Source organism: Drosophila sechellia, chromosome 3R (assembly GCF_004382195.2).
Source record: "Drosophila sechellia strain sech25 chromosome 3R, ASM438219v1, whole genome shotgun sequence".
In the NCBI taxonomy this organism is placed as follows: Eukaryota; Metazoa; Arthropoda; class Insecta; order Diptera; family Drosophilidae; genus Drosophila; species Drosophila sechellia.
In genome coordinates this window covers 4,269,371-4,288,320 of record NC_045952.1, presented here as the reverse complement: position 1 = coordinate 4,288,320, position 18,950 = coordinate 4,269,371, and the positions used below count along the sequence as shown (strand labels likewise).

Sequence of the window (18,950 nt, the reverse complement as noted above, 5' to 3'; positions counted from 1 at the left end):
TTTTCCCATTCTTATGACAATGTCAACATTTCTTTTGCTCCCCTAATGGCCTGAAGAAAGCACACACACACACACACACACGCACATACAGACCACTCGCACACTATGAAACCGAATGTGGCACACACCCCACGCACCTATATGTGTTTTCGATCGGCTGTTGTTTTTCCAAGTCGGTTATGCATAGCCATAAATTCTGGTAAAAGCTTCTGTAGGTCGAGGGCCACGGCGGTCCGAAAATAAAGGAATTGCTCCTGATGCTGGCACTTACGCACACAGCCAAGCAGCAGGATGGGAGAGGAAGGACCTCACACACACACACACACGCGCAATTGTTGTGCTCGCCGTTGTTGTTTGTCACTTAACAGATTTTTCTGTCCTTGCTGGGTATTGATTTCTAATTTTTCCTTCGTCGGCTTAATAAAAAATCTTTGCGCTACATGAACGTGCCGCTTTCGTGTGTCTGTGTGCGTGCGCCCCAACGCGATTTTTATGATGTGTGCGTGTGTGTCGCATTGATTTCGTAATTTATGAGCGATTTGATTGATTGCTCGAATAACTTTTTATGCTTATTTTTGAGTTTTCATTGTTTTACAGCCTGTGGTATTTTATGTGGAGATCCTGCGGATGCCCTAATGGAAATCATTCGGTTTTGGCCAAAATGCGGCAGTAAAGGTGTGAATCAAAATAATGTTGCCTATACTTCGGGAAAGCACTTAATAATAATTAAATAAATATATTAATTTTAGTTATTATGTGAATATCAACCAACTAGTGCGTTGTAATCATTTAATTTGACATCAGAATCGATCACAGCAGTAAGCACAAAACCGTAATGGTAATAATATGGCCTCATTTGTTTATTTATTTAAATTTTAAATTAAATAAAGCAAGTGCCACTTTCCATTTAAATGTTGCCTAATAATTAATGGCAAAAGGCTGCAGGCTCACGATGTACGCGGTTAGCTAATTGAGCCAAACGCATTCGCGTAATTAAACTTTCAGCCCACAAGCCCATAAAATAAATCAACCAAAGCGAAGGGCCGAAAGGGGCAACATTCAGTGGGGGGGGACTTGTTTCGCATGGCTGAGTTCAGGACGATTAAACGTTAAATCAATATTGTTAAATCCCCGCTCACAAAAAACAAATCCACACAGGCGAGTGTTCACGTATTAATTGGGGTTCGTGAGTGTCCTGCACTTAAATAATCCATGAACTGGCACATCTGTGTCTGAGTTCCCATCCATATATGTGTATGCATATGTGAATCTGAGCGGCGGAAACTAGCTTGCAGATACAGATACATTTACATTCCGGCACATAGTTTCAAGTGTGATTCAGTAATTTCACCCGTACTAGCCGGAGCTTTCTGTTCCTGCCACGTTTGCCACATTTTAATATTGCCACAACTAGTTTCGAATAACTAGATTGGATGTTTTCGATTAGCATTCACTACGCTGCTCAGCAATTTTGTTTGCGTTAGGATTTGAGTACTAGATTTTGAATTAGACAATTGTTTTATTAATTGCATGCATACTACCTACATATTACCTACATTATTTCGAAGGCCACTTGTTCGACCTTGAGAAAGAGTATTAAAGAGTATTAGGAGTATTAACTATTTAAATTCCATTGCCAAGATGTGTAATATGTAATGGCAAGCCAATTTAAGACTTCTATTGAAGACCCCGCCTATGGAACTTCAGTGCTCATGAACTGAGAACGAAAAAATTGAGCAAGAACCAACTATCCATCAGGCTGAGCACACACATTTCCATGCAAATGGGCAATGTGTTATTTTTTGGGTCAGCGCTTCGCGGAGGGATCCCCGACAAATGGGTTGGCTGTGGAATCCCAGCCTATCCACATAGCTAGCTCAGCGGCACTTTGGGCATAATAAAATAATCGATGCTTTTAAAATTTGCATAAGTTTGGATACCGCAGATGCCGCTCAAGGGGATGCCAGATGAGCCCATCTCCAGACCCAGTCCCAGTCCCAATCCCAGTTCCATTCCGCCAGTGCGCACACGCCGCTTGGAAGGCACAGGACTGGGCCATGGCCCATGGCCCAAAAGCGGAGTCCTAGATCCGGAGACGGCAGCAGTGGCGGTGGACAAGTTCGTGGGCGTTCGATTTAATTGTGGGAATTCGGCGTCTGCCACGCACCCATCACATCGATGGACGTGGCTGAAGAGCTGAATTTTAAAGCGTTCCAAGGCGGCCCGATACCCATATTGTGTATTTTCATTACCATGTGTGGCTGGGATTCAATGTGGCCTTGCTGCAGCCGTGGGAACTCGCCCTCAAAGTACACGTCCTTATGTACAGCGCAGCAAGTACCTAGCCGACAGAAGGAGCAGGCACTTGTCGACAGAGCTTGTTAACCTTCCGGATTTCACAATTCATTACCGTCGACATCGCGCTGCTGGCAGGTCAACTGTGTCCTGGTTCCGGAAAGCCTCTTATCTCGTATCTTAAAGTATCCCGGTTCAGCCTTAAATAGTGAAATGATTGCCTAAATGAGTGATTCATTACTGGCACTCAATTAACCCAAGTGTACCAGACGACGATTACATTTGTATTTTTTAAAGTTCAATAGCAAGGTAATCACTGGGTCTTTAAATATTACAATATTACCAAATATCAATATTATTACCGTGCTTGGGCTCAATTAGAGTACCATATATCGTAGTCAATTGTTCTAAATTCCGAATTAAATAATTAACGATCAATAAATGGCCGAATTAATATTAATTTGAGACATGAGTGGACATGAGTCCACCTGAATATTCAATATGCATTATACATTATTCCGCTATGAATAAAACATTCAAAATCGATTCATTTCGGCCAGAAAATCAAACCAGGGACTAATCACAAATACGCAATATTGAACAGATTACGTCCATAATAGCTGATTGTGTTGGCGAAATCCATTAATCCGTCGCTTCACAGGATGACAACCCCGATGCAGCCGAGCAAGTACACGGGCCTGGTCGCCGACCTGATGCCCAACATCCGGGCGATGAAGTACTCCGGCCTGTTCATGCACAACTTCACGGGCGGCAGTGCCTTCATGAAGAAGGTGTACTCCTCCGTGCACCTGGTGTTCCTCCTCATGCAGTTCACCTTCATCCTGGTGAACATGGCCCTGAACGCCGAGGAGGTCAACGAGCTATCGGGCAACACGATCACGACCCTCTTCTTCACCCACTGCATCACGAAGTTCATCTACCTGGCTGTCAACCAGAAGAATTTCTACAGGTGAGCTCACCGCACTGAGCATACGAGCAGTTGGGGAAAGGAAAATTATATGTTATTCCTACAGAACCTTGAATATATGGAACCAGGTGAACACGCATCCCTTGTTCGCCGAGTCGGATGCTCGATACCATTCGATCGCACTGGCGAAGATGAGGAAGCTGTTCTTTCTGGTGATGCTGACCACAGTCGCCTCGGCCACCGCCTGGACCACGATCACCTTCTTTGGCGACAGCGTGAAGATGGTGGTGGACCATGAGACGAACTCCAGCATCCCAGTGGAGATACCCCGGCTGCCGATCAAGTCCTTCTACCCGTGGAACGCCAGCCACGGCATGTTCTACATGATCAGCTTCGCCTTTCAGATCTACTACGTGCTCTTCTCGATGATCCACTCCAATCTCTGCGACGTGATGTTCTGCTCCTGGCTGATCTTCGCCTGCGAGCAGCTGCAGCACTTGAAGGGCATTATGAAGCCGCTGATGGAGCTGTCCGCCTCGCTGGACACCTACAGACCCAACTCGGCGGCCCTCTTCAGGTCCCTGTCGGCCAACTCCAAGTCGGAGTTAATTCACAATGAAGGTGATTTGTTGAGTCTGAACCTACACTTTTAGGCGGTTATTCAGTGTACACTACACTATATAGAAAAATGCCATGACGAGCTGTTTTTCCATTGCAGAAAAGGATCCCGCCACCGACATGGACATGTCGGGCATCTACAGCTCGAAAGCGGATTGGGGCGCCCAGTTTCGAGCACCCTCGACGCTGCAGTCCTTCGGCGGTAACGGGGGCGGAGGCAATGGGATGGTGAACGGCGCTAATCCCAATGGGCTGACCAAAAAGCAGGAGATGATGGTGCGCAGTGCCATCAAGTACTGGGTCGAGCGGCACAAGCACGTGGTGCGGTGAGTTCAAATCCTGGCCAAATTGGACCAGCCATTTCAATTGGGCGATTAAAATGGGCAGAGAACTCCACTCATATTCCATGGAGGTGGATTCTTCCCCTGACTTTTGTTAAACTTCAATGGGCGCCATCGGAACATGTGTTCTCATTTATTAGGAGCTCAACAGATCCCTGCAGCTTGTTTGACTTACTTGATTACTTCCTCAATTGCAATCATTGTTGGGGGCCCTAGAGAAATGTCCTTGTTTGTCCTGTCCGACAGTTGGCTTAGCTATGACGTGTGCATTTGTTGGTACCAATATTGACTCGAGTCCTGCCTGCAATCCCTCACCCTTTCCCCCTTTCCCCCACCCTTTTCCCCACAGACTGGTGGCTGCCATCGGCGATACTTACGGAGCAGCCCTCCTGCTCCACATGCTGACCTCGACCATCATGCTGACCCTGCTGGCGTACCAGGCCACCAAAATCAACGGAGTGAATGTCTACGCCTTAACAGTCGTCGGATACCTGGGATACGCACTGGCCCAGGTGTTCCACTTTTGCATCTTTGGCAATCGCCTGATTGAAGAGGTGAGTTTGTGCGGAGGTATCAAGTTGGCAAATTACTTATTGGGAGCAGACAATTGTTATGAGTATGTCAGTCTAAATCGATTAATAATCAAGAATTTCCTATAGTATTGTAAGACTTGTTTAAAACTTAATGAAATGTAAGTTAAGAGTGCACAAATTGATCCGTCTACTACAAACTATCCAGGTAGAAATAAAGTGGTGTTTTTGCATATGATAGAAAATTGAACCTATGTTGTTATAGTTATAGCTTACAGTTTTTAAACAACATATAATATAATAATGTAATATATAATAATAATATAATACGCCTTTGTGTAGTTAGTTATCTTGAGCATCCTTAATGCTACTTTCATTTCGCAGAGTTCATCCGTCATGGAGGCGGCCTACTCGTGCCACTGGTACGATGGCTCCGAGGAGGCCAAGACCTTTGTCCAGATCGTGTGCCAGCAGTGCCAGAAGGCGATGAGCATATCGGGAGCGAAGTTCTTCACCGTCTCCCTGGATTTGTTTGCCTCGGTGCGTTGCATTTGATTTATTGATCTATTGTAGGCGTTAAAACTGAATCCAACTTGCCCGATTCGCAGGTTCTCGGTGCCGTCGTTACCTACTTCATGGTGCTGGTGCAGCTCAAGTAAGTTGCTGTGGAGCTGATGGATTTTTGTATCAGGAAAGCGAATGCCAAGGAGCCACCGTGCCACCCCAAACCCACAACCCGCCCACCGCCCGTCGCACTGTGCAACCAGCAATATCACAGAGCAATTATAAAGCAAATTATATATTTTATACCTGCGACGAGCGAGCCTCGTGGGGCATCATGGAGACATTCTGGGGCACATAGAAGCCTGCAACTACTTATCGATTTTATACACGCGTAGAGCTTTCAATGTAAACCCAAGATGCAAACTAAATAAATGTGTAGTGAAAATCGAGGGTTTAATGGGGGATTACTGGTAGAAACAGGCGATGTTTATTTCATTTTAAATTTTGAATTTATTTGTATTTTAATTGCTTCTTAAGTATTAAAATATATATACTTCATATACAATATTAAATCTGGAATTTTGTAAGCTATAATATATTTTAGTTTACCAAACTCAAGTAGCATGTTAAATTGTTACTTTAGATACAAGTTGGGTCAGGAGCGGCTTGTAGTCCATCAATTAGTTATAATTCAATAATTATCGGGGCTGTTCACATGATAAGCGTGGAATTTAATGGGCTAGACGCCGTGTTTAACGCATCACTGGCTTGCATGCCGCAATTTTCACGGCATACGAATGTGCAAAACGAACTAAATTTGGGAATAAATGCGGATCATAATCACAATCTTTGGGCCGTACTCGTTTTGGCCACATTTTTGGCAACTGTTGGCGCAACAGCAGAAGCCGTACGAGTACGAGTAGGAACGGCCAGCCATCGTCCGCAGTTGCAGTGGCAACAATTAAAAGTGGCAAAAGTGTAATTCGGAATCACACTGCCGAGCGTGCATGTGGATCTCCACACGCTTAGCTCCACTTACACACCTCTCCTATATTTGTGCCGTTTTGAAAGCACACTTTATGATTTTCCAAATTGCCCAACTGGGCCGGCTGACTCCGCGGCGGGTTAAAACTGAGGCAACAACAAGAAAACGCTCCACGGCGCGAACTTTTAATGCGGCCACGCTCCGTACATTCGGCGGAGTTTTTATTTCTTGCAGCTTTCATAAAACAAAAACGAACCAGCGAACGAACGAAAAGTGACTACAACTAAAATTGCGCCAAGAGTGTGCGCCAGATGGGGCAAGACGAGGTGGAGCGAAGTATCTGTATCTGCTGGATACCCCTCTCCGTGCAACCGCTGCTTACTGTTAATTTCTTTATTGCGCACACTTTCGTCTGCCAATGAAAGTTTCTTGACTTTGGCCGGGGGAATGCAGCAACAACAAGAGCGGCTACTGAAACTACTTAATTTATAAGTCTATGGTTTAATTAGTTTTCTTTCTTTCGCGCTTGTTTTGTATCTCTGGGGCCGCGGAGGTACATCTTCCTGTTCTTGTCTGCAGTTTTCGGTAATTTATGCGAATTTTTCAGCCCCATTTGCTGTTTTCCAGTTGCCAGTGCGATTTCTTTTCGGATTTTTAATATAGCGTTAAACGAATAGAGTCATTAACATGCCAACACTCCATACGTTTTGAACCAGTCACTCTGGTAATGACATTTTTATTGAGTCCTAAACACGTTACCTGTTTGGCTTACATAATTCTTCAGATTTTTAGCATTCCCAGTAGCTTGGTGTCAATAGTGTCAAGTAGTAGAGAAATTGATGCACATACTCGGAAGAAATCCATTTAAATTTCACTATTGACGCCTTTGACTGATAAGAAGAAGAAGTACAAATAACAACTTTATATTAAGTACGCCCAATTATACGGGGATGTCAAAACGTATCTCCAGGATTTGGCTAACATACAAGTGAATGTGAACTTAAACATGCTACAAAAATATCTTATATATAGTCGATCTTACAATGGTTTAAAGTAAAATAACAATTCTGGCTGAAATGAACATTACTAAATTACAATTATCTAAAGCTAAATATCATTAATGTTTAATTACTACAAATAGTTCGACTGCAAAGGCAAAGTTAGAACAAACCAAGTTCAAAAATCCAAATATATACAATTTATCACAGTAGCTATTCTTGTAGTTCTGCTAGTTTTCAAAAACAAGTAGATAGTAATAGATGGAGTATCCACCGTACTATTTCCCATAATAAACTTCATGGGAACCGCAAGAATCAGTGATATCGGTGCTTTAACTTTTCCGGCTACAGACGTCAGTTGGTAACTTTTTGCGATCGGTTCGATGTTTATTGCCACATTGGCCGCGTCTCGCATTGTTTGGTTTAGGGAAAGGGCAAGCCAAGTTCAATGCATGCAAAGTCAAAGTCGGTGTGCCCCGCCCCCTCCGGCAGCCCCTTCGCCCGCACCGGGCGACGATAATTGCTAGCAATCAGCTAGCTGGAACAATAAAAATCGACACAAAAAGGCACAAGGAAAATAAAAGCAACACGAGCAAAACGCAATGCAAGCCAAGACAAAGTTATGGAAAATGTTCATTTTCATTTAAATGAAAATGAGGAAACGGCCGGCAAGTTCAACGACTCGCCGTGGCTGCTTAGTAAGAGGCACTGCGGCGAATCCAGCGCCAATTCCATGTGCACTAAATTGCTTAATTGTGAAATGTCGAAAAGAAGTGTAAAGAAATAATTGTGGCCGAAATCATTTCAGCGCAGCAGCGACTAATGCAATTCCCATCCAATAGATTGGCCCACACACGCGTTCGAAAGTTAATCACTAACTTGTTGCACGCACTGCGATGTGTGACGAATGGCGTTGGGGGGGGCGTGGCAGAGCTTTTCAGCTTTTCACCCGCCAGCTGCAGCAGAACAAAAGACTGAAGGCACGAACTTTACATTCGCACGGATTCGCACGGTGGCAGGCAAAAGCAAAAGACTTAGGACACGAACTTAGGCAGTAGTGATTGAATGGACAAGCGTTGGGGACTAAGGACAACAACTAACTAATCGGCAGATTAGGGGTCAGGCGTTTGGTACTCCTTTGATACTCTTTTCTGGCAATGCCCAGCGGGAATAGTATCTATGTATATCTGGCTTGTCTGCAGCGGAGCGTGGTTAGACCGCGCCGCTCATTGAACCCATCTTGCGCAAATGGCCAGCCGACTTCCTTTCCGCCAACCCCCTTCCTCCCCCTCCGAGGAGCCGGCGCGTGCATTTTTCTTTTTGACCGATTTTCATGGCATGATCTGTTTTACGGCTTTCGGTTTTCTTTCATCGCGTTTCCCGAAGAGCGATCGTCGGTCTTCGGATCTCTTCGTTTTCGGAGTCGGCGGGTATTTAAGTGGTTCGAAACGTGTTTGCAGACATTCAGTTTCTGTTATCGTCTTGAGCGCTTCGGTTGTGTGCTATTGATCATACGCCGCGTTGTCCGTTGGATACACTGCCTAAAGGATTACCTCTGACCAACTAATCATCTCATTCTAACCAAGGTGAGCATTCCCATCCGATATGCACCTCTGCGCCCATGCTGAGCTCACAATTCGAGGGACACTGCCCGGAATTTAAATTAGTGCGCCGAAATATTCACGATAAAGTGTGCAAATCATGTGTTGCATTCCAGACAGACAAAAGAAGTTGAGGATTTCTGTGATCCAATGACGGGCAATCAATTTGACAAGGAGACAATAACTTCACTTGAAATTGTGCAAATAACTCAATTTGAATGGCAGCGAACAATGAAGAACAATGTTTGATTAAAATAATTTCGGGGTGGATTCTTCACGAAACAGAGTTCATTGATCGGACAGTAATTCTGGAATAATTAATGCGGTTTGCTTAGCATAGATTAAAGTAAACAGAAGTGATAGAAGTGATTAGATTAGTGATTCGAATTTGGTTACGCTCATCCTCTTAACACGGTGTTCTATATTCTTCATAAGTGCACATGTTTATCAAGTACAGATGATTCCCATGATTTAGAACTAGTGCAAGACACTCTTCGTCACAAAATCGACCTGTAATGCCTGGTCATCATACTTAATTGTCTCATATGGTCTAATGCCAAAATATAATTCTATAACAATTTGTTTTGAGCACTTAGAGCTCATCTCTTTTTCCTGTAAGTGTCGCTTGTTTACAAACCATTTCTGAAATTAAAAAAAATCACATTGCTGAACAAACAGGCAAGCAGAACTATTGTAATGACAGACATTAGGCCGAGATGAGGAGCAGAAGACAAAGGCCTAAAGAGGAAGAAACCGAGAGCAGTTTAGCTGATGCCAAACGACCGAAAAACAGAAAGATACGTTTATGAAACCCGTTTTTGGCCATTTTTCTGGCGACTTGGTCGCTGGATTTTCGAATCACTCTATTTCGCGCTGTTTTGTTTTGCTGCAGCTTTTCGCAATATTTGCAATAGAGGTGCAACCAGAAGAAACATTTGCAATAGCCGCAGCGGCCATTAGCGCAACAAAGCAACAAAAATATAAAAAAAATCTGAGGAAAACCATACGAGTGTGCAGACACAGCAATTTGAGTATGGTCGAGCCTCGTCCAATCCAACGCTGGTAATTGCAATTCTAACAGGTTGCAGGTTGCAACTGCAGCAGCCGCTGCGGTTGCATTTCCAGCTGGTTGCGGCATGTGCAGCACACGGACGCCAATCGAATCCCCGCCAGCTCTTCGCGAGCTTTTCCTCAGCCAGCTGCAATTGACCCCAATGAGCTCGGTGTGCGGCGGTGTTGCAAGTTTGGATTCGAAATAGCCCCATAGCCCATTGCTTGCAGTGGAACATTCTGTGCCATTTTCCAAAGTGGACCGATTCGGACATTCGTCCACACTTTAAATGTCAGTTACCTCACGTTTACGCATCACTAGGGAAGTTTTAAAAAAGAAGTAAGTAAATAGTAAACAAACAAGCTGAGCAAAAAGCTGAGTATGCCCCAGTGGACGCAAACAAGGCAGCCGGGTTTGGGCCAAAATATACTGTATAACCATTTAGAGACCATAGAGACCACGACTGCCTCCAAGTCACTTTTCTCTATTTGCATAAACTTACATTTTCATTGCTCATTCCGCGCGGTATTCACGAATATACATAGTACATGTCCCCACAAAAGGCCAAGCAGATGGCTAAACTCGAAATTTTGAGGTCGATGTCAGCTGATTTTGTTTTGGACATTACGCAAACGTTTAAGTTAGGCAAGTACTGCGAGTATATGTCTATTTGGGGTTAAGGGGCGGGCCCCAAGCAATGCATATTTGGCCACAGCCCATGCTAATGAATCCCCGGGCACTGACGTGTGACCGCAAGACCCACGAAAATCCGACGTTTTGAAAGCGCGCAATTAAAATGTCAAAAATATCTGCTCATTGCGAATGGCTTATTAAAAAGTGTGTCGAAAGGGCCAGCGAAGAATGGGGGGTTGCAATTTCATTGTCATTATCTTTTTATCTTTTCTTAAATCACTGGGCATGACCCAATAGACAGAAACGTTTAAGTTTTCAATACATGCTAACGAAACTTGGCTTTGTAGTCGAAGATTGAAACGTTTTTATGAACAACTTTTTAGATACATTTGCATTAAAAGTTGTTCTGAATATTTGAATTTGAGTATCATGTAGAAATACCCATAACACCTTACCTTCCTGCAGATGATGATGCTACACCCCACACCCGACCAGCGCGTGAGCATCCGCGAGGAGCTGCGCGAGCCGGAGGACCCCGCAGACATTGAGCGCGACATCAAGCTGATCCGCGAGTGGCTGGAGACGCAGCCGCACCTGCCCAAGGACATGGACGACATGCGCCTCACGACCTTCCTGCGCGGCTGCAAGTTCAGCCTGGAGAAGGTGAAGAAGAAGCTGGACATGTACTACACCATGCGCAACGCGGTGCCGGAGTTCTTCTCCAACCGGGACATCAATCGGGAGGAACTCAACATTGTACTGGACTATGTGTTAGTATACCGCAGACAGCAATTATCATGACTTTTGCTAGAAACAATCATATCTGATTACAGGCACTGCCCCACTCTACCGGGGATCACGCCCAATGGACGCCGCATCACGTTCATCCGGGGCATCGATTGCGACTTCCAGCCCCACCACATCCTGGACGCCATGAAGGTGGCCCTGATGATCGGGGACGTGCGCTTGGCAGAGGAGAGCGTTGGCATCGCCGGCGACATCTTCATCCTGGACGCGTCGGTGGCCAGCGCCGCCCACTTCGCCAAGTTCTCGCCCACCGTGGTGAAGAAGTTCCTGATCGCCGTGCAAGAGGCGTATCCGGTGAAGGTGAAGGAGGTGCATGTGATCAACATCTCGCCGCTGGTGGACACCATCTTCAACTTTGTCAAGCCGTTCGTGAAGGAGAAGATCCGCAGCCGCATCACCTTCCACAACGACGTGGAGAGCCTCTACAAGGTGGTGCCCCGCGACCTCCTGCCCAACGAGTACGGCGGCAAGGCCGGCGGCGTCGTCGAGCTGAACCAGTGGTGGAAGCAGAAGCTGATCGACAACACCCAGTGGTTCAAGGACCAGGAGGACAAGAAGGCCAACGAGTCCCTGCGCCCCGGCGCACCCAAGACCAGCGACGACCTCTTCGGCATGGAGGGCACCTTCCGGCAGCTGAACATCGACTAGGGTCGAAAGGAGCCGCCAGGAGTCAGGATTCATCATCCAAGATCCAGATCCTGTGACCTCATCCCAGCTTGTCTAACCGTTTATATCAGCCGCTCATTTGATTAGTCCAAGCTCGTGTGCATGACCCTTGCTTAGTTGCTTCATTATTTCGCCAGAACCCATTTTTAATATATCTTATATCACCAGTACATTGCAGTAATTACAATAATAAAGAACCAGCGTATTAAGGAATGAATAAATAACTTCGAATTGCGGTTTTATTGTGGTAACATTCTGGGTGAAATTACTTTATCTACAATTGATTATTAACATCTTAAGAAGAATGATGTTGAGTGATTTAGTATAAATAAAGTTCCTTAGTTGCCAAATATGCCCTCTCAAAAAGGAAATATAATCCTTGAGTCTTGACTTCCCAATTATTTAAGAAAACAGGAAGACGTCTTTTAAATCCTCTTAAATAAACACATATTTCGAAAGCCGTTTAAAATACATAGAAAATGGGAATGCATCAAATTAAGGAATAAATTAATCAGGGAAACGGTCCCCCATATGTTCACCATGCAACGAAGTAGTTGAGCAATGGATGCCAAAGGACGAAAGCCCTCCTCCACGAACGTCCCATTAAAATAATGACCGAGGAGCGAGGGATGAGGGCGAGGACCAGGACTCGATGGCGATGCCTGATGGCGTGTGCCACAGTGCACAATGCCACCCATATATTTCAGTCGTCGCATGTCGCCACTTTGTGCAACATGCACATTGATCAACGGAGAGGCAAGTATGTGGCAGTGTTCAGTGGGAGGATGGAGGGCCCAGGACGGATTCCTCCCGGCTGACTTATTCCTCCGACATATTGGTTCCGTCCGTCCATTGTTGCGTGCGCATTTCAGCGTACGAAATCAAGTGCTGCCAACATATCGCAGTCACGACTCCTTGGACATGGTCAACTGGGCTTCAATGGGAAGCGCTTTCCTTCCGCGACGGCTGGGTTTATTTGGAATTGATGGCCCGTCGACTGGCGAATTGCACAGAACCCGTCTGTCTGAATGGCTGGGTGGGTAAGTGGCGTTATGACTCGTAGAGCCCAGTTGCCAAACTGTGCAAAACTTACAGCACATTTCCGTTGGCCAACTGAGCCAACTGCTCTGGCCAAAATCCATGAAGCCGTTACCAAGCATTCATGTTTTGTAAGTGAAAAGGAAAGGATGATTTCATGGGTATTTCTGTATATTTAGTTTATTTGTAAAATAAAAGTCGGAATATCAAAGCATAAACTTGGCCGCTTAAATTATTAACAATTCCTTTGGAGTATTCTTATTTAAACAAAAGTTTTACCAACCAAGCTTATCATTTATTCATATTATCAGAATAAAAATATATTTTTCTTGGTGCTTGCTGCAACATGTAATTTAAAGTTTACTAAGTTGTGAACATATAATTGAACAGTTTATAGAAATTTAGTCATGAAACACAAAAAGCCATAAAAGGGTTAGACAAAAGCCTTAGATCTAAGTAATATTCTTGGTCACAATGAAGAGCACAACCAAGGAAGAAAGGATTAAGGACGACTCCAAGCGTCGCGACCTGTTCGTATTTGTGAGGCAAACCATGTGTGTAGCGGCCATGTATCCCTTTGGTTACTACGTGAAGGGATCTGGAGTCCTGGTCGACCTGGTGCGAGTCTGCGACTTGGCCTACGAGCTCTTTAACTACTTCGTATCGGTGCACATAGCTGGCCTGTACATCTGCACCATCTACATAAACTATGGGCAAGGCGACCTGGACTTCTTCGTGAACTGCTTGATACAAACCATTATTTATCTGTGGACCATAGCGATGAAGCTCTACTTTCGGAGGTTCAGAACTGGATTGCTGAATGCCATTCTGTCCAACATCAATGATGAGTACGAGCCACGTTCGGCTGTGGGATTCAGCTTCGTCACAATGGCGGGATCCTATCGGATGTCCAAGCTATTGATCAAAACATACGTGTATTGCTGCTACATAGGCACCATTTTCTGGCTGGCTCTTCCCATTGCCTATCGGGATGGGAGTCTTCCTCTCGCCTGCTGGTATCCCTTCGACTTTACGGTAAGTTCTCGATATGCATATGAACAGGAAATACTGAGTTTGGCGGCACCATTTCCAGCAACCTGGTGTCTATGAGGTAGTGTTCCTTCTCCAGGCAATGGGACAGATCCAAGTGGCCGCATCCTTCGCCTCATCCAGTGGCCTGCATATGGTGCTTTGTGTGCTGATATCAGGGCAGTACGATCTCCTCTTTTGCAGTCTCAAGAATGTATTGGCCAGCAGCTATGTCCTTATGGGAGCCAATATGGCGGAACTTAAGTAATTTAAGTATGTGAATTTGAATTCATTTAACGCCTAAAATCTGTGCTTGCAGTCAATTGCAGGGTGAGCAATCTGCGGCCGATGCCGAGCCAGGTCAATATGCTTACTCCGTGGAGGAGGAGACTCCTTTGCTAGAACTTCTGAAAGTTGGGAGCTCAATGGACTTCTCCTCCGCATTCAGGCTGTCTTTTGTGCGGTGCATTCAGCACCACCGATACATAGTGGCGGCACTGAAGAAAATTGAGCGTTTCTACAGTCCCATATGGTTCGTCAAGATTGGCGAAGTCACCTTCCTCATGTGCCTGGTAGCCTTCGTCTCTACGAAGAGCACCACGGCCAACTCATTCATGCGAATGGTCTCCTTGGGCCAGTACCTGCTCCTAGTTCTCTACGAGCTCTTCATCATCTGCTACTTCGCGGACATCGTTTTCCAGAACAGCCAACGGTGTGGTGAAGCCCTCTGGCGAAGTCCTTGGCAGCGACATTTGAAGGAGGTTCGCAGCGATTACATGTTCTTCATGCTGAATTCCCGCAGGCAGTTCCAGCTTACGGCCGGAAAAATAAGCAATCTAAACGTGGATCGTTTCAGAGGGGTGGGTATCCTTACATAGAGTTAAATCACAATTAAACTAAAAATATGTGTATTTTCTTTATTTTGCTTAAGACTATTACTACTGCCTTCTCGTTTCTCACCTTGCTGCAAAAGATGGATTCACGAGAATAAAAATAGACTACGTGTTTTCATAAGATTAGTGAAATAATGATGGGTTTCAATAAAATCATTGAAAATGATTCCCGCAGTATTCTATTGTTCTTTTTTATTTGCCCCCATCAATATTTATTTCAACTTTGGCATTGCACTTTCGCACAGTGTGTTACAGAAATACAGAATAGTATAGACATTTTAAAAGTACGCTATTGAGAAATGTTTAAATAACGCATATTTTGGATTATATAATGCAAAAGAAATCGGATTACTTAATAATTGGCTAATTTATTATAACAATTATAAATTCAATATATCAAGGTCGTGAAATAAGAAAGCGTTTGAAGTAAAACACATTAGCCCTTACTTATCCAGTGCTCGTATTATTATAGTTATTAATGTGGAACCCACATTTTACATACCGCCGAAGTAAATGCTGTATGCTGGCGCACTGGAAACGGTCATTTGACGATCCGAATTTATTTAAAAAATTATACAAGAAATTCATGTGCATCAGAGATAAGTTATTGACTCTAAACGCAAATTAAATCATATACATTTATAAGGTACTTGGGTTAACTCTCCAACTCCCTACCTCGCATTCACTGCCCTCCCTCCTCACGATGTGTTCCCTTCATTCTTGTTAACTACATTTGAGCAAGTTATTTGCTTATCGATCTGTGTGCTCTCTGCGTTTTGTCACAATTATTAGTTTTGTGCTTGGCATTTTGTACAGTATCAAAAATGGTTTGTTGCATGCTTTCTATTGCGGCCAAATACTACGTTTCTCGTTTATTTTTACATTACATATACATCGGGCAAATGCTCAAGCACTTGCTTACAATTAGTTAATAGAGGCCTTCTATGTTGGTTTTTTATCAAAATGTACACACAGTTTTCAATAGACAAGTGGCCAAGAAGGTCTTGGTTACTGTTCGCTATATATCTGCTTTCATATACAGTTGACATGTATATATCTTCTGCACTGCCTAAATCAGTTGTTTTATCATGTAATTATCATCAAAAAAATATATGTAAGTTTATGATTTATGTATCTCATTCTCACATTCTTATTCTTATTCCCCATTCCGATTTCCCTTTCTCAGCGACTCGGTTTCGATCTTTTGTTTTACATTTTATATATAGACATATTAAACAAAGCATAACAAGGCGAGCAGCCACAACAAAAGCAACAGCAACAAGGCAGACAGGGCAACAATTTGCAATTGTTGCTTGTTTTGATAAATGCTATGAGTATGCTGTTGCTGTTGTACCCGTTGATGCTCTGATATTTTCTGTACATTCCCCTTATGGTTCCTTGTGCCATGAGCTGAGTATGTAACAATTCTCCTCCGCCGGATGCCGTTGCCCGCTTTGGCCAAAAGTTGTTGCTGCTGCTGATGCTGATCCTGCGGCTGCTGCCGTGGCTCCTTGCTGATGCTGATGCTGTTGACTAGTGGGAGTAGACTGCGCCGCTAGCTGGCGTGCGCTGTACTCGTGCTGTTGTCGTGGTTGTAGTGCTCCGTGTTGACAATCACCTGCACCACATATCCCTGGTGTATGCTGCACTCGTCTATTGGCACCTTGTCGCCCAGGAGTTTGCCGCTGTAAAACCAACGCTGGCAGCAGGCGTCGACACCCTCGGCGGCCTGAAAAATTGAAGTATATTAATATTACTGCTAGCTACATTAAAACAAATATTTTTTGATAATTTTATTCATGAGCCTATAGATTGGATCCCCTCCATCAGTTAATTTAACACAAAAATTGTTTGTTCTGTAACTGCATCAATTTTTTTGGTTACAAGCACAATAGTTGTACTCAACAAGTATGGAACATTTGTATATTAGTGGTAATCGATAAATGGCTGTACTCACCTGAAGCTTTTTCTTGCACTGCCCCACGGTGTCCTTGGAGTAAACGGGTAGTTTAACATCAGTCATGGTCGATGATATGCGCAGCTTCAAGAAGATCTCGGTGCCGCCATCCACGGGCTCAGAATATTCGGCAGGCGAGTCGCGCCCGTTCTCCTCCTTTACGATATTTATGGGATATGACAGACAGTAAATGGGCACTTTGTACTGGGTTCCCAGCTCATCGTAGCATTCTGTAAGGTAGCTGTGGAAAACAACAACAGTGATCAGTAACCAGGTGGGCCTACTATCATTATCTTATCGGAAATCCCCACCCAGTCCGAAAACTATTCGCTCAATGGAGCCTAATGCTAAAGATTTAATGCCAAGTGGGCCAAGTCTGATAAGGGAGTAGATAATGGGGGAATTACGTAGGGAACCCTCTTCAAGGACACTGATGCATGCATGCAATGCCGAAAGTGGTGGAAAGGTCAGCACTGCATTTAAATAAATGTGGTCTCCAGTCCGAGGCGAGTGCCAGAGTGTCAGTCAAAAATCGATGTATAATAAAAACGTTACCGCGAGGAAGTTCAGTCGCGGGGTCGACGGGTCAAATACTCTATGCAGGAAGTACTAAATAATTAACGTGGAATTAGATAATGGAAGCATGGTAAATAAATAATCCGCAGGGAATCCTTTTTAATATAATAATATAACATTAATTTTGAATCAATATAACCATCATTTGAATAGTGCGTACTTCGTATTTCTGTTCCGTTTCTGATTCTCATGACGCGGCTCATCACTAACTTATGATACCCCTGTGGTGTCCGGCAAAGGACTCTTGCAAATCGCTGTCATGCATTAATGGAGTTATGGCCAAGTGAAATCACTGTATACATTATTGATTTTCTGGCCGATGGGGCAACCCGCATTAGAAACTATCGAACTTGTAGTACAAATTCTTGGTACGCGTATGTCAATTACCCGTCTATAGATTAATTACTACATGACCTAAGTAATATCTATTTGTCCATGGGTCAGATTTGTTTGGAGCTACTCACCCATTGGGAACCGACACGTTAGCCCCGTCCAGGATGGCCTGCGCCATTTGAAAGTCAAGACCCTCGGCGGCGGTGGTGGCCGCCCGCAGCGCATCCCAGATCTCTTTGCGACCGTCGAAGGCCGGCGCGGTATCCCAAAACTCGTCCCGCTTGGACCGCAGCTGACCCTCGGTCAGTGGCACGTCGGACCGCCACCGGATCGTCTCGTGGCAGAGCGGTCGATTCTTGCGCGCCGCACCCATGGCAATGCCTGCACGGGGTGAGGGGGAGGAACATGAGATATTGTCTATTGCTATATAGAAGGTGTCAATGCGTATATCGAAGGCCACTCACCTGCACTGGCCGGACGCGAGATGCTCGCCGAGGAGACGCTCATCGTCTCGTTGTCGGGGTTCATGCGACACACACAGGCGCCCATTGTCACGCTCAGCTGCTCTGCACTGCTCCGCACTCCAATCCACTCCGTTCCGTTCAGCTCAGCTCCGGTAAGAAGGATCTACGGGCAAACGACATATGTACATGACACATAGTGTACATGCACTCATCGGAGGGTCACGTTCGTACGCCAGTTCCGGAAGGTCGGAATCTGGGTTTCTCGGAGTCTGACATTATCCGATACTCACCTCCGCCCGCACAGCCGCCTTGTTTGCCTGCTTGTCTATACTAGGTGCGCCTTATTTTGGGACTCAGTTATCGGTCGGTCGGCTGCTTATTTCTATTATTGTTACTTAAATTGCCCTCTGCCTTTTATTTTATGCACACGACCAGTGTGACCGCAGCCACGACGACAAAATATCTCGCACCGCCGGCAAATGACACTAAAATACAACATGAAGTTGTCTCCAATATACCGGATATAATAGGTTTTTGGTATTTGCCCTCATTTGGATAAAATATGAATATCGATATTGTTATCGATATATTTCCGCATTAATGGCGTTAAAAATTTTTAATTTGAATATTCCGTTCTTTAATAATTAATTGACAGTCTATATTTAAAGGTACCATTGTAATGATCTAGTATATTATCAAGTTT

At 44.6% G+C, this 18,950-nt stretch overlaps 4 protein-coding genes across 7 annotated transcripts; 3 read left to right on the top strand and 1 right to left on the bottom strand.

Annotated features, from left to right (window-relative positions):
- Positions 1-2,410: 2,410 nt before the first annotated feature.
- Positions 2,411-5,661, top strand: LOC6613942 (odorant receptor coreceptor). Of its 2 annotated transcripts, none has more exons than XM_032721743.1 (7): positions 2,411-2,604; positions 2,900-3,265; positions 3,330-3,844; positions 3,942-4,167; positions 4,532-4,736; positions 5,097-5,252; positions 5,321-5,661. In XM_032721743.1, exons 2-7 carry the CDS (start codon positions 2,958-2,960, stop codon positions 5,369-5,371), a joined length of 1,461 nt encoding a protein of 486 aa, XP_032577634.1. In that variant the 5' UTR covers positions 2,411-2,604; positions 2,900-2,957; the 3' UTR covers positions 5,372-5,661. The 2 variants fall into 2 exon arrangements, with proteins under 2 accessions (XP_032577634.1, XP_002038406.2); XM_002038370.2 differs by having other exon boundaries at positions 2,412-2,604; positions 2,957-3,265.
- Positions 5,662-8,681: 3,020 nt separating this feature from the next.
- LOC6613941 (alpha-tocopherol transfer protein-like) lies at positions 8,682-12,181 on the top strand. Its single transcript, XM_002038369.2, has 3 exons — positions 8,682-8,785; positions 10,950-11,254; positions 11,318-12,181. The coding sequence occupies exons 2-3, from the start codon at positions 10,950-10,952 to the stop codon at positions 11,937-11,939; spliced, it is 927 nt and encodes a 308-aa protein (XP_002038405.1). The 5' UTR covers positions 8,682-8,785; the 3' UTR covers positions 11,940-12,181.
- A 487-nt stretch (positions 12,182-12,668) lies between these two features.
- LOC6613940 (odorant receptor 83a) lies at positions 12,669-15,083 on the top strand. Of its 3 annotated transcripts, XM_032720320.1 has the most exons (6): positions 12,669-12,717; positions 12,830-12,997; positions 13,476-14,030; positions 14,089-14,288; positions 14,344-14,884; positions 14,956-15,015. In XM_032720320.1, the coding sequence occupies exons 2-6, from the start codon at positions 12,986-12,988 to the stop codon at positions 15,013-15,015; spliced, it is 1,368 nt and encodes a 455-aa protein (XP_032576211.1). In that variant the 5' UTR covers positions 12,669-12,717; positions 12,830-12,985. The 3 variants fall into 3 exon arrangements, with proteins under 3 accessions (XP_032576211.1, XP_032576210.1, XP_002038404.1); XM_032720319.1 differs by having other exon boundaries at positions 12,677-12,997; positions 14,956-15,083; XM_002038368.1 differs by lacking the exons at positions 12,669-12,717; positions 12,830-12,997 and having other exon boundaries at positions 13,470-14,030.
- Positions 15,084-15,265: 182 nt separating this feature from the next.
- On the bottom strand, positions 15,266-18,715 carry LOC6613939 (ubiquitin domain-containing protein 1). Its single transcript, XM_002038367.2, has 5 exons — positions 18,538-18,715; positions 18,248-18,410; positions 17,915-18,164; positions 16,875-17,115; positions 15,266-16,646 (listed from the first exon to the last, which is right to left on the bottom strand). The coding sequence occupies exons 2-5, from the start codon at positions 18,330-18,332 to the stop codon at positions 16,473-16,475; spliced, it is 750 nt and encodes a 249-aa protein (XP_002038403.1). The 5' UTR covers positions 18,333-18,410; positions 18,538-18,715; the 3' UTR covers positions 15,266-16,472.
- Between the last annotated feature and the right edge of the window lie 235 nt (positions 18,716-18,950).